Source organism: Mastacembelus armatus, chromosome 8, assembly GCF_900324485.2.
Source record: "Mastacembelus armatus chromosome 8, fMasArm1.2, whole genome shotgun sequence".
NCBI classification, from domain to species: domain Eukaryota; kingdom Metazoa; phylum Chordata; class Actinopteri; order Synbranchiformes; family Mastacembelidae; genus Mastacembelus; species Mastacembelus armatus.
The window spans coordinates 13,401,328-13,414,769 of NC_046640.1; the positions used below are offsets into that span (position 1 = coordinate 13,401,328).

Below are 13,442 nucleotides of genomic sequence, written 5' to 3' on the forward strand. Positions count from 1 at the left end.
CGCACACAGACAGTGATATGAACAAATCTGCCACTGATGCTGTAAACCCAAGTTGTCCGTAGATAAAAGTTACATTACTGAGAATATGAGCATTGTGGCAGTTGAATGAGCAAAGAAGGGTTAAAAATAAATAAATAAAAACTTCTTTTCAGTACAGACATAAATTAACTTTATTATATACAGATTTAAGGGCCTTTTAGGCTGAAGATACTAGAAAAGTATATTAGAGGTGTTTAAATAAACTATCAATGTCATAAGATTCGCAAAGCCTGTGAATATACCGATTGAACTACACACTAATATACTAAATACAAGATACAACTTATAATGAATATTATGTTTCTTTTATTACTCATTTTTAACAAAGAAACAAACACCCACCACTTGTTCCCAGCAATATATTAAAGTACATGGTAAATGTGCAAGATATAAGACAGCAGTTGAGACTACACTTCCCAGCAGTGGGTGGAGGAGAAAAAAAAAAAAAAAAAAAAAACAAATCAGTGAAAAAAGTATTACATACTTGCAGCTAAATATGTGAAACATATGTCTACTTACTTACATACATCTACATTACACTTAAATAAGATTTTTGGTTTGAGAAGACCCATCTTTGTGGAAATTATGCAGTCAAAAAAATAATCTGAATGAGAATAGTACAATAATCAATATTATTAATCTCAAATTAAATATTTTAATTTCAAAGACAGCAGTATACATAATCCAATTCACAACAAACAATAAAAAGAATATTCTAAAATTAAATGAAGAATTACAAAGACTTCCAACCATGGCTGCATCTAAAATGTCTCTTTATATTTCACTTCAGATATCGGAGATTCTGTGACAAAAGACTAGTAACCAATGATCTCAAATCAAAGACAAAACCCTTATTTTAATGTGCTACCTGTTCATGGTCAACTAGCTAACAATCAGGATTAGGAACTTGGTCCAGACTCTTCAGGTCATTAAGGAAGCTGGTTGGAGTCAGGATGTGAGATGATCCTGTCAAGGAGAAAATTATAGCTAAAATAAAACTAGCAAAACATCTGTAATGTTGAATTTTTAAATATGTAGGTACAAGAATCAAGGCCTCTTTAATAATGACTGCTTACCAATCAGAACTTCCCATTTCCCATCAGTGGCTCGAGTGACTTCATAAGCAGAACGCATCTCAGAGTGGGACACTCCACCAATCACAAATATAATAAGCCGAGGCCCAGAGCGATATTCTGTTGGAGATTTATTTTTGTGCCAGTGTCCGAAACGTGCACTGCTGTAAAAGAATTTAAACAATAACTGAGCAACAAATATTAACTAACAAAAACTTACACTAGTTATTTTTTTAGAATCTATCAATAATAACATATCATCGATCACACCCATTTCTATCTTTCTAACAGTACACAGATTAGTAAACCAGACCTGATAATTTAATGCTTAAATTGAAAATCTTAAAATCTGTTTTGCCAGTATTTGATTTAAAAAAAAAAAAAAAACAAACCAAAAAAAAAAAAAAAAAAGTCTGCAGGGTTAGCTGTATTTCTATTTTATTCATAATATTTACTAATCAATTTCATAATGTTTCTAAGTCAAAATAAACACTTTCCAGCCCTATGCAGCTAGCCTACTGTATTTTCTAGAGTTAAGATTAATGATGCAGCTTCAACTCTGCACTTTGCTAAGAAGAAAATCAAATCATTGTGCATTATGCAGATTATGAATGGACTCACTGAGCTCACTGTCAAAAGCTTGTCTCCTACTGGGATAAAAGCCTTTATTTGACAACATTAATCTGTCTGCTAACCTAGTTAATATTTGTTTTGTGTAAAAGGGCAAAGCAAAAGAATGTTTTTTTTGAAGTTTTTACTTGGAAAACTATTTCATGTTTCATGTTCTTCTTCATTCTTTCATGTTCTTTCTTTTCAAAAACATTATTCAATATCCAATTCTTTTGTAATATGCATTGTGAACTGAGATAACAATGCGCAGTTTATACATTAAGAGTGTAATTCTGTTTTGCCCTAACCTGACTGCAGTCTGAGTTGTACTGATGGGAGCAGGATCAGCGATGAATGGCCATTGTTTTCTGTCCAGTTTGTCCTCTATGGCATTCTGCAATACAGAAACATAGATGGTAAAAAGCTGAAAAGCACAACCGTGCCACAAACATCTCAAAACTTGCTTTAGCTTTAATACCTCCATGACATCTTTGATGATGGGTGTCCACCTAGACAGCTCATACGTGCTCTCTGTGCGCTCCTTCCGATCAGGCATCGATTTCCCAGCATTACGACCCTTAACAAATGATATGACTTGTGTAATAAATAGTGACAATTTTTAGAACAGTACACTGAAACTGTAACCAAACTGCAATCAGAATATTTACCCCAGCTATAATGTTACAGCCCAGGTTCTGCATGTTGGTAATGATGGTGCTTTCTGTTGTCTGTATGTTTGCATGCTGGATGAGCTTGGCAAGGTTCTCCTCCGCAACTCCTACATGGAATATCAAACATGGATTTGATTTAAAAATATTGGGAATAACACATGATTCTCTGATATTTGCTCTAATTTGCATCTTCTACACTCAAAGGAATGCTTCTCTGTTTTAAAATGTCACTGTAAATTAGCTAAAACAGAACTGTAATAAGTGCAGACCTTTTTTCTTGTGGAATATGTACAGTAGTATGATGCGGATTTTCTCATAGGCCCCAATGTCTTTGTCAAGCAGCACAGGAACAATGCTCTTCATGGCATCTTTTAGAGGTTCCCCTTCTGCATTCTCTCCCATTGCCAGGTCCTGTGGAAGACAGCCATGGTTGACTATTGACTTCTATTGGAATCTGAGTTACTACTTATAACTCAGGTCAGCTGACACTGGTCCTGTGCCACTCACTGAGTAGCTGACTTGCTTTTTAACCTCATCTCAACACTTCCTCTTTCATGATCATGCTATGACTATAATAATCTTAGTATATGTTTATTTATATATTTTTAATAATGTAAACAGAATTGGCAAATATCAGGCACTTAACTTGGCCTTTTACACTTACATCTATCTTTGGGAAATCCCTTTAGAGTAATCCTGGACACTGTGTGAACTCTGTAAAAACTCACTGCTATACTTTATGATGATTTATGATAAATTTAGTGTCATTAGGGCCAATCAACAATGAAACTTTCTGTGAGCAACTGAACCTAGTGACTGTATAGACTAGACTTTGTATTGAGTTAAAGAAGCACTGTGTAACATTGACAAATGGCAGATGACAGAGCTGTTGCTGTTTGGATCACAGTGGCCCTCTCAGAGCCAAAACATGCTCACTGGATTACAGAGGCAGCTTTCAGACATGCTGACAATACATTAGCGTAGTTGAGTGACTCACTCATACATAAGGCCCTATTAACACTTGTATCACATAATGGCACAACTTGACATTGCTTTCCTGTGTGCTTGTGAATCATCTGATACAAGATTAAATGTGGCAGAATATCCAATATAAAAAAAGCACGTTTGGCAAGTACAAACAACACAGTGGGTCTAAAAAGATTTCTACAAGCCTTTATACTCAGTAATGACACAACAGCTACTTTTGTGAACACATGGATGTTGAGTCCCAAGCTTCTTATGCAACATAGCCATTATGAGTCTGAGTAGTAATATATAAAGACATTATCACTTTGATGTCACTCAGGCTGTTTTGCCAACAATTTGAAATCAAATAAGTCCTAAGAATATTAGGTGTAATGACCCATTGTTCACCTTAAGGGAGTCTGTCTCTTTAAGGTTCAAGAAAGTATTATGTTTACATTTATACCTACAATTCTAGATAGACAGGTGAAGTATAGCTTCATTCATTTCACTGACATAAAACTGGAGCTGAAGTGATTCAGTCAAAACATGATGCTTTTATTGTACACCCTACAGGAATACTAACCTGCTCCACTTCACACAGTTTATCCAGAGATGACTTGAATTTATTCATGCAAGCTTCAGCTAGGTGCAAGTGAGTAGAGTACTGTGAATGGAAAATACACAGGATTACTTATTTAAAATCATTAATTTGGAGATACAGTATAACAACACAGCCATGAGACATTAAACCTGTAAACACTTTCTCAAAACTCTTCCAAGAGTGACAACTTGATATCACTTTTGTATAGTCCTAATTCTGAACTACTGAGAGGATACTCCCTTTACAAAAATTATCATTAGCTGATGACAAATGTAAAAAGTTGCTTTTTTCCCCCCCTTAATTCTACTCACCATGCTCAGCTCTTTCTGATACTGAGGCATCTTCTTTAACATCTGAGAGAGATCTTTAATGTTGGCCTGAAATGCAAAGCATTTTACCCAAATTGGATCATAACATAAGAATAGTCTTTATATAACAAACTCTATTAATAAAACCAGAATCAGTACTGCACATAAACACTCACATTGTCAGTGCACATTCTCTTGCTCTCACAAAAGGTGCGAAGAAGTTCTGTCACTTTCCTGCAACAACCAGTTTGAGTTACTTTGTGCTGCAATAAGAATATTACTGAGCAGTGTATTTGGTTTGATGTTTTGCACTAACTTCTGTTTTAAGAGGAAGCTTACAAAATTAAAAAGCCAGTTTTTCTAACAAACAACCAAAGTGCATTTTGCACCATCGTTGGGACGACGTTTAACCTGCAATCTGAGAATGTGCTCCAATGTGATAATGATGTGTGACATGACAGATGTTGTCTTTTAGTTGCGATAGCCTTACTTGGTAACATCTGCAATGTGCATATGTCTGAGCTGTACCCAGAGCTCATCATCTTCATCCAGTAACACTTCTCTCTCTTTTGAATTCGCAATGCCAGTTGTCTGATAACTTTAAAATAAATAAGCAAAAATAAGAAAGAAATTTAAAACAAAAAAAGTCTGCATACAACACAAAAGAGTACATAGAAGTGACATGCCACAGACGGCACACTGTCGTAAAAAAGCAAATAAAGACCAGCCAGTATAAAATAAAAAGTTCACTCACGTGTAGATATCCTGTTTGATATCTAACAAATCATAGGCCATTGCCTGGAAGGTCAACTCATGTAGAATAGGAGAGATGGGATCAAACCCACGATCTACAATTATTAGCTGGGATCGTGCTTTATCTGGACCCTAAAAATAAGAGGCATAAAGGATGTCACCTGATAGTAATAAAATCTGATTTATTTGACAAATACATAAATGAGGATCTAGTCCAACATGAATCTGTCATGCAGAGAAGATACTATCAGCTTTTATCTCTGACTTCAGTTAACTGTTTGATGCAACATGAGGCAGCACCACAGAAAATTTTCAGACAACACTTCGGGTATGTCAAAACAACAAGACAATGATACATGCCTGTTAAGAGCCATCTCAGCAGCAAGGAAAGATCAGCTAAGAAAGAAGAAGGGAAAAGTGGACAGTTCCAGAAAAGCATGAAAAAAGTAATCACCAGAAAACAAAACCGATAAATGACAGAAACGTCCACAAGCTCTGAATGTGAAGGGCTGCAGAATCTCATAAGGAAGTACCGTATATTCACTTAAACAGGAAGGTTGGTTTAGCAAAAACAAGCAGTATAAGAATTCAGCTAACTATTTTTTGACAAAGCAGCAGAACTGTTATGGATGATGGGTCTAAACAGTTTCTAACCTCTCCCATGCTTGGGTTGTCAGCTTTGTGAGCAATAAGGCGCTGGTGGACCTCATCAGCCAGTCTAGCAGTCTCCTCTGGTCCCCTAAGAGACAGAGTTTTAAAACAACAGAATCAGCAAATAAATCCAGCATCAAACCCGTTCCAGTGTACTTTTCATTTTTAGTTTCCATACTTGCGGTAACGGATTGCAGGGTACTCCTTAAGTGTGTCACACAGGGTTGCAATCTGTTCGGCCAGATTCTCCATCATTTTGCCTCTTCCTTCATTTGCCTTTGAACTGTAGAAGGAATACAGGGAAGTTGGATCATCCAGGGAGAACACCTGCAAGGGGGAGAAGAATTACCTCCATTTGTCCTTATTGTGTTCATAAAAATCAAGGTGTATTACTCATTAATTTTACATTAAAGGAAAAAATTACATCCTGACACTTTAGCATCTTTCATCCTTTACTGTGGATAAAGTGAAAAGGCTCTGATTAATCCACTGTATACTTCTTGTTCAGAACCAGAACGTACACATACAAAATTAGAGACTGGCTGTTGTTATTTTCTCAGAAGCAGATAAAAAGCAAAAATAAGAACCTAACTAATACAAAAGTGAAAAAAATGTGTATAAAAGTAGTGGTTTAATTAAAAGGGAGATAATTCCCTACCTGAGATTCATACGGCAGAAAAGCAACATTGATCTCTTTTAAAGTCTTGATGACTTTGGCAACTCGAGATCTCCCAAGCTCGGCAAAGAGACCATCTGGACAAGCTATGGAAGCAGAATAATAACTTTTAGAATATATTCGGTTGGTAATTCAATATATTTTGAAATTTCTGAATATTTTTGCAAACTTTGTACATGTGGATTACCACAATAAATAAAATAAAATATGCGCAGTATACTGTAAATACATATATACACACACACACAAACAAAATCTTACTGTCAGTAAAGAAGATATGTGCTGCTTTGTAAGCAAAGGCAGCATCTCTGAAGTCATTAATGAGAGCACGAACCGACTGTAAATGAAAACAAATTTCTGTTTAATGACTAATATGAGAAAAATGACATTAAAGCTGGAACTATAAGGAAAAGGCAACAGCTGACCTTCTCCATAGGTGAAAGGAAATAAATTGCCTCCAAACTAGAGATGGGCTCTCTACGTTTGTTTATGTCCTCCACAACTGAAAAAACAAAACAAAACAAAAAAAAAATTATACATCAATCTAAACAATCTTCACCAACATCACATGTACCTGCAAAGATAACTTCATCATCTTCATTATCACTATTCAAAGTAACAAACAGCTGCATACAAGTACAAATTATAAGATCAAATACAGTGAATACTGGAGTGAATATCATGGAAGTGTGTGAGGGCACAACATCACGAAGTCTGGTAAAACCAACCAGGTATTCTTTGATTAAGATTTGATGAGTGAAGTGACTTTGCATGTACTGCGTTTCTTTCATTTTTATCAAATCAGTGGCCATTTTATACACCAAAATATCAGACAGATTTCTTCTATTGAGATATAATGTGGAGAAGAGGATAAGCATTTTGTATGCCGCAGGACAACACACCTCACATTTCACAGGAACATCTCAATGACAGTTTGAAGAAGATGACAATACCCATTACATTACATTACACTTGAAAAGGTTTACTTATATCTGTAGATCACTTAGGTACACAACTAATCCATAGGATGCAAGACCATTAATTATCTGCATACTTACTTGTCACACCCTCTGCCAAAATGTCAGACATCTTGCAACAAGAAGACAGAATTCGCATGCTCATGTGATCCACGATAAGAACCTGGAGAAATATTTTTTTAAGAAACAGGGGGGTTATAAATTCAGTCACGAAATCAGGGCAATTCTTTAATCTCACTGGAAAAGTGTTACCTTCCATTCTCCATCCTTTTTCACACTCTTGATAACACCATTAAGGATTTCTGTAGAAAAGAAAATAATGGGTCATATATGATTACAGAATTATCAATCATTTCTAAAGGACACATTTAATGCTCTGCACAAAAAAAAGTTATGTAAAGTAGGCAAAAAAAATGTAGCAATTAAACAACTCCCATACATGCAATACAATGCAACACTGTTTGTAAAACAGAAGTAACAGAGTGACAGCCTAATCATATTCAATGAGATGATGATGAGATGAGATAAACTTTTAATCCCCTAAAGGGAAATTCAGTTATTCTTGTAATGAAAGTGATATTGAAGATGCACAAATCTCTTATGTTTTAATAGAGCATTCATTCATAATTCAGATAATTCATATTTGGACTACATCATCTCTATCGAGTTAGACAAAGTGGGCTATGTGATACAGTGTGTCCATGGGGCTAATGAGCAAAATAGCGTGTGGCTTAAATTTTTTAAAAAATGACTGATACCTAAAATCAATTAATACTATGAATTAGGAAATTCAATAGCAAGTGAAACATCAAAGTAATACAAGTTTAAAACTTTCTAAGTCAGGAAACAGGAACTTACTTAAAAAAAAAACAAAAATTTTGCAACTTCCTTATGCTGTTTACAGAGAATAAACATCAGATAAAAGCATAGTAGTTTCAGGTCATAGTCACAAACGCAGATGTGCAACATTACCAGTGAAAGGAGCTGTTAATCTGAGGATATTCTGCAGTGGTGTGAGTGGCCAACCTTGCCTATAATGCCCTGTAATAAACATTAACCTTCAGGATAGAAGAGTCTGGTCCATAAAAAAAAACATTATCTTTAGTGTGGTTATTGTTTGTTTTTTTTTCCCATAAAATTTTTTGGAAAATTCATCATTGACAAATTTCTAGTGTTGCGATATCCAACCTACTTCCATTCAGAAAATGGAAAAAGAACTATTTGCAACTGGGGTTCTCCACATTCAAGCAAACATGCCACGTTAACAACCTTAGTCTTAGCCTATCTGTTGTAATGTGCCAAGATGTCTGCATGAAAACCTGCCCTGAGGCCAGTCTTGCTTGTAACAGAGTCTACAGTGGACAGGTCTTATTTGACTTAATTCTGTCACAGCTGAGTTTACTACTAGTAATGACAGACATCATTTGACATTGTCAATGACGCGAACAAAAATGATCTGCACACTCAATCTGTGGACAACACTGTCAAGATTATACTTGCCACCATTCCTAAAACATTTTCCATATTTCCTACAGGAACACAAAGTGTGTGTTTTATTTTTAAATGTCAAAGACATAAATGCGCATAATCCAAAACCCACAGACATAAACATGTTAGAGGCCTAGCTAGTAGCACGAACAGTGAACTATTGTTGATCTGCTCTCCTGGATCCTGGATATAGTCGAGGTTATTTGTATTACCAGCACACACCTCAGGTTTTCAGCAGGCTAATTCTGAGTGATGGGTGTGTTCACAACTACACCCCTAATGTGTACCACAAAATACACGATGTCAAACATCTCATAACACTTTTGTCTAAAACAACCAAACCACTTCATTCAACATCCAGAGTATACTGTTAATAATATAACAATATTTAGCCTTGCAGAGGTGCGTGAATAATGTTAGAGGATATAGCGTTAAGTTAATATTATTATGCTGTTTGTTTGAGAGACATTTTAAAGCGTCATTGGTTCAATAACACACATAGTTTGTTTGTAACAAAAACTGTGATTTAACTCATGTTGAACAGATGTTTTCAGCTGATTTGGTTTATTACAGATGAAGATACCAAACTTCCTTCTCGAGTGTTAGCTAAGTTAGCTCGTGTTAGCCTGAGACTTAACACTAACCCCACATTTCCACTCACTGACATTAACGTCACTTTTTCCCCCTTTACGCCCAAACTCACAACAACAAACTACCGTTTCCCCTCGGAAAATGTTGGTACCAGCAAAACCACATTTTCTATCCCAGACCAGTTCAGCAGTAGAGTCTCAGCGTTTTAATTAACTGGGACCAGAGCAGGAAGAAAGCCTTGGTGGCCCGTCGGCCCCACCACCAGTGTTTTCTCTGAACCTACAAAGCTCACAGTTTACAAAGCTGCTACGAATGAGGAAATCCTGATTTAATAATCTTCTACAAGCAAATACAAACTTTAAACAAACGTGTCACTTACTTTCTCCTACCACCGCCTTCAGCCCAGTCGGAGCCATTTTTGACAGCAGTTTACTGACTGGCGAGTCGGTCACTTCCTTGTTGCTGCAGCCTTTATTACCTCACTTACCTGTTTGATTCAAGCACACGCTTTTTAAAGCGAAATACTGCACCCTACTGTCCATCTTCACTACTGCAAGTACACGTTTTAATAGCAGGAAACTGCTGGAAATGTTCAAGTTCTATTATTCTAAACAATGCAGGCCGGCCTTTTCTAAAGATACAGCAAAAGAAGTAAGTTGGACTGTGGGAGGAAACCGGAGTACCTGGAGAAAAACCATGGAAGCACAGGGAGAACATGCAAACTCCACACAGAAAGGCCCCTGTTGGGTTTCAAACTAGGAGCCTTCTTGCTGTGAGGCAACAGTGCTAACCACTAAGTCCCCATTCTGCATTTTCGGCAATGTTGTGTTGACCTGTCCATAATATTTTTAAGCATATCACATTACAAAATATTATAATACCATATTTTGAAATGAATGGCAGGTATGAAGAAACAGCTGCAAGAAATAAATACGATACTGTTCTTGCCAGTGTCTCAGGAGACACACTAAGACACCCAACTGGCTACCTTCCATTGCCAAATATATGACTGTCTCATCTGATGAATGTTGGTAAGAACATGTCATCACTTGATTATGATGTATGAGAAGTTCAGCAGTTAGCTAGGATATGATTGCTGCCAGGATACATCCAAGACTTAAGAGTCTGGACAAGCCAAGCTCAATCCTTTCATTCCTAGCTGGGAGACCATAGATCTCTGCACCAGTCTGAAGAGGCTTACAGTGTAATTGAAGGCTTAATTTGCCATATTCAAAATGATTTATCAACTGACGTTCTCATGCCTGTGAGAACATATTGTATCAACACAGGGTGTTATGGACACTCACTGTAAAATTTACAGCAGTTTATTTATAGCAATTTAAAAGCAGCTGGAAAATCAACAGCTAAAGCATCATATGAAGTGGCCATATCGCACCACTTCCAAATGGAGGGTAAAATACCTACTGTCATGCAATAAATGCTGACAATGCCTCTTTCACATATCCAGGAACTGTGTATTTTGTTTCATTATACCAGGAGCTCTTGACGTATGTTTTTCTCTGGCGTTTACATTAAAGACCACTATATTTGTTTCCCTGCACTAAGAGGTACTGTACATTTGGGTCATACTTCATTTGGATAATCATTGCCTTTGCTCAGGTGGTTACTATGCCAGTAAAAATCAATTTAATTTAGGTAATATTATGTGACTCTAATCGCACAGTATGTGAAGGAATAAATAGAGTAAGTTTAATTGCTAGAGTCAGCAGAGAAAGAATAAATATATATAGACGTCCATTTCTGGATAAATAATTTATCATTGTTTACATAAAGGATATTTACACAGAGCCTGGTACCTCAGAACAACCAATCAATCCAATGCTCGCCTGGTAGAGTAGTGATTTGAATACTGAATACTTTATACTTTATGTGCATATTTAATTTTTTAACCGTGTGTGCTTTGATATTACTATACTCTTTTTTCTATAGTCTCAAAAATGCCTAATATTCTCATGGTAATAAAATGTTTTAAATTACTAAACATAAGAATTCCAAGAGATTAAATTCATTTTATAGATATTTCACAAAATACATTGTGATATTTACATTAAATCCTACTGCATATGTAAATCAGATAATTCACAGCAACAACTCAATGGACCAGACATTTAAGCACAAAGAATTCTGGCATTTGAAAAGTCTCACATGAAAATTAATTAATGAACATAATGAACATAATGTTCTGCTATTATGTTTCATGATAAAATTAAACATAACAACACATTTAGGCATATTTGGGGCTTCCCATGTGAGTGGTCTCACTCCAGTCCCAAGTAGGTTTTCTTTTGCCCAGAAACTGCCACCAAATAATCCTCCATTAGTGGTGCAAAACATTTTCAGTTATCTTTCAACATTCGCTCCTCCTTTCGAACACGCATTCGCTCTTTGAACTCCTCCAACTCTTTCCTCTGAAAATACATATAGCACAAACATTTTTCTTATATTGTACTGTACAGCAGAGTTCTAAACAGATTTTATTACAAACCCTGTACAATGAAACGTGGTATTTAAATAAGTAAACATGCAGACAAACAAATTACTCTAAACACAACGATGAATTATGAGAAAAAGTAGGGGAAAAATATTGTAGGATTTTTTTGAGGGGGTCTCAAACTTGACAAACCATGATCTGTCAGTATGATCTCAAATCAGTATGAGAAAGAAATATAACCTCTCACAACTTAGGCTATGTGGTTTTACAATGCTATTTATCTGTCTGTTTCAGAATGATAGAGTGAAAATATAATATGCACCTTATAGCAAAAAAATAACACTGCACACTGTATGTACTGCAGAGTATGACTGGAATAAACAATAAAAACGATCGTACAGTCACCAAAATCAAATTACATGAGTTTATGGCACTTTTTATTAACAGTATGGACTTTATAAAGAGATACATATTACACTTACATGCAGAGCCTCGTTAGGGGGGAAGATCTCTCTCTGGAATTAAAAAAAGCACCATAGTACAGAGAAAGAGACATTGCTTATTAAAAGAACACCAAACCTCAATAAGTAACTACAATTTAAAAAATAAATACTGACCTTTCTCTTTACTATATACTCTTCAAAATACTCGGCTTGATTTGAGATCCAGAACATGGTCACGGGAAAGGACAAATACAGCATCATCTGCTCAAAACCAACACATACAACAGAATCTGAGCGGTTCCAACTACAGTAAATATTAGAAAATAAACTATTAGCTACTGAGTTGCTACAGTTAGCCTCGTGCTAATCACTAACAAGATGGAAAGACGAAACCTTGATCAGTTCATGCGCTTCTAACTCTCTATATATTAATGAACAAGGGAGGTGGTTTTAAAAAAGAGTACTTACTCTAAACACCTCTAATTTAACCCCCATTTTCACATCGGTTTCACACGGCTCAGACCAAGCTCTCACCAAAGACCTTCACAGCACTTCCGGGTTTGCAGACGGTCCAATCACTTGAAAGTTAGGGCGCATGCGCTTAGGCTTACAACAAAAAATATTTTTAATGGTTGAAAACAGTTTGTTGTTTCTTGTACATGTTTTAAGTCTTAATAACATGATATTGTAGAACATTAAAATCTGAAACGTACTTTTAACATTGGACCTTTGATCAAATACAATGTGAACAGTAGTTGTCCTCAGAGGGGCGCTGCAAACCATTGATTTTACGCAGATGTGATCTTGTGCGTTTTGTGTAAAATTTGCAGTAATAATCTACAAAGAACCTACCTACAACCTAGTGGTTATCTTATATCTTAAAGCGATCAGGTCAGTTTAATGAGTAAGTTAATAGTAACTCTATATTTCTAAAATAAAATACTTAAACACAGTTTTTTCACCTAGCTGTATGTTCCATTCATTCGTTTCCCATTTATTTGTAAACATCTATTTTCACTTTTATAAAGGGAACTTGATTAGTTTTCAGGTTAATAGGCTACTGTAATTTGTAAGTAAGTACAGAAGCATAAAACAATGATGACAAATACTGTTATTCAGAATCGTGGGTGCTGCTTTTCTGCTA

At 35.8% G+C, this 13,442-nt stretch overlaps 2 protein-coding genes across 2 annotated transcripts; both read right to left on the bottom strand.

The window, feature by feature from the left end:
* Positions 1 to 328: 328 nt before the first annotated feature.
* On the bottom strand, positions 329 to 9,819 carry stxbp2 (syntaxin binding protein 2). The gene is made up of 19 exons (XM_026325893.1): positions 9,783 to 9,819; positions 7,577 to 7,626; positions 7,406 to 7,487; positions 6,773 to 6,849; positions 6,609 to 6,684; positions 6,330 to 6,433; positions 5,850 to 5,998; positions 5,675 to 5,759; positions 5,022 to 5,152; positions 4,758 to 4,865; positions 4,444 to 4,501; positions 4,271 to 4,336; positions 3,942 to 4,022; positions 2,662 to 2,803; positions 2,390 to 2,499; positions 2,200 to 2,298; positions 2,030 to 2,115; positions 1,116 to 1,276; positions 329 to 1,005 (listed from the first exon to the last, which is right to left on the bottom strand). The coding sequence occupies exons 1-19, from the start codon at positions 9,817 to 9,819 to the stop codon at positions 926 to 928; spliced, it is 1,782 nt and encodes a 593-aa protein (XP_026181678.1). The 3' UTR covers positions 329 to 925.
* A 1,594-nt stretch (positions 9,820 to 11,413) lies between these two features.
* On the bottom strand, positions 11,414 to 12,885 carry pet100 (PET100 cytochrome c oxidase chaperone). The gene is made up of 4 exons (XM_026324867.1): positions 12,767 to 12,885; positions 12,473 to 12,559; positions 12,338 to 12,370; positions 11,414 to 11,832 (listed from the first exon to the last, which is right to left on the bottom strand). The coding sequence occupies exons 1-4, from the start codon at positions 12,791 to 12,793 to the stop codon at positions 11,761 to 11,763; spliced, it is 219 nt and encodes a 72-aa protein (XP_026180652.1). The 5' UTR covers positions 12,794 to 12,885; the 3' UTR covers positions 11,414 to 11,760.
* Positions 12,886 to 13,442: the final 557 nt, after the last annotated feature.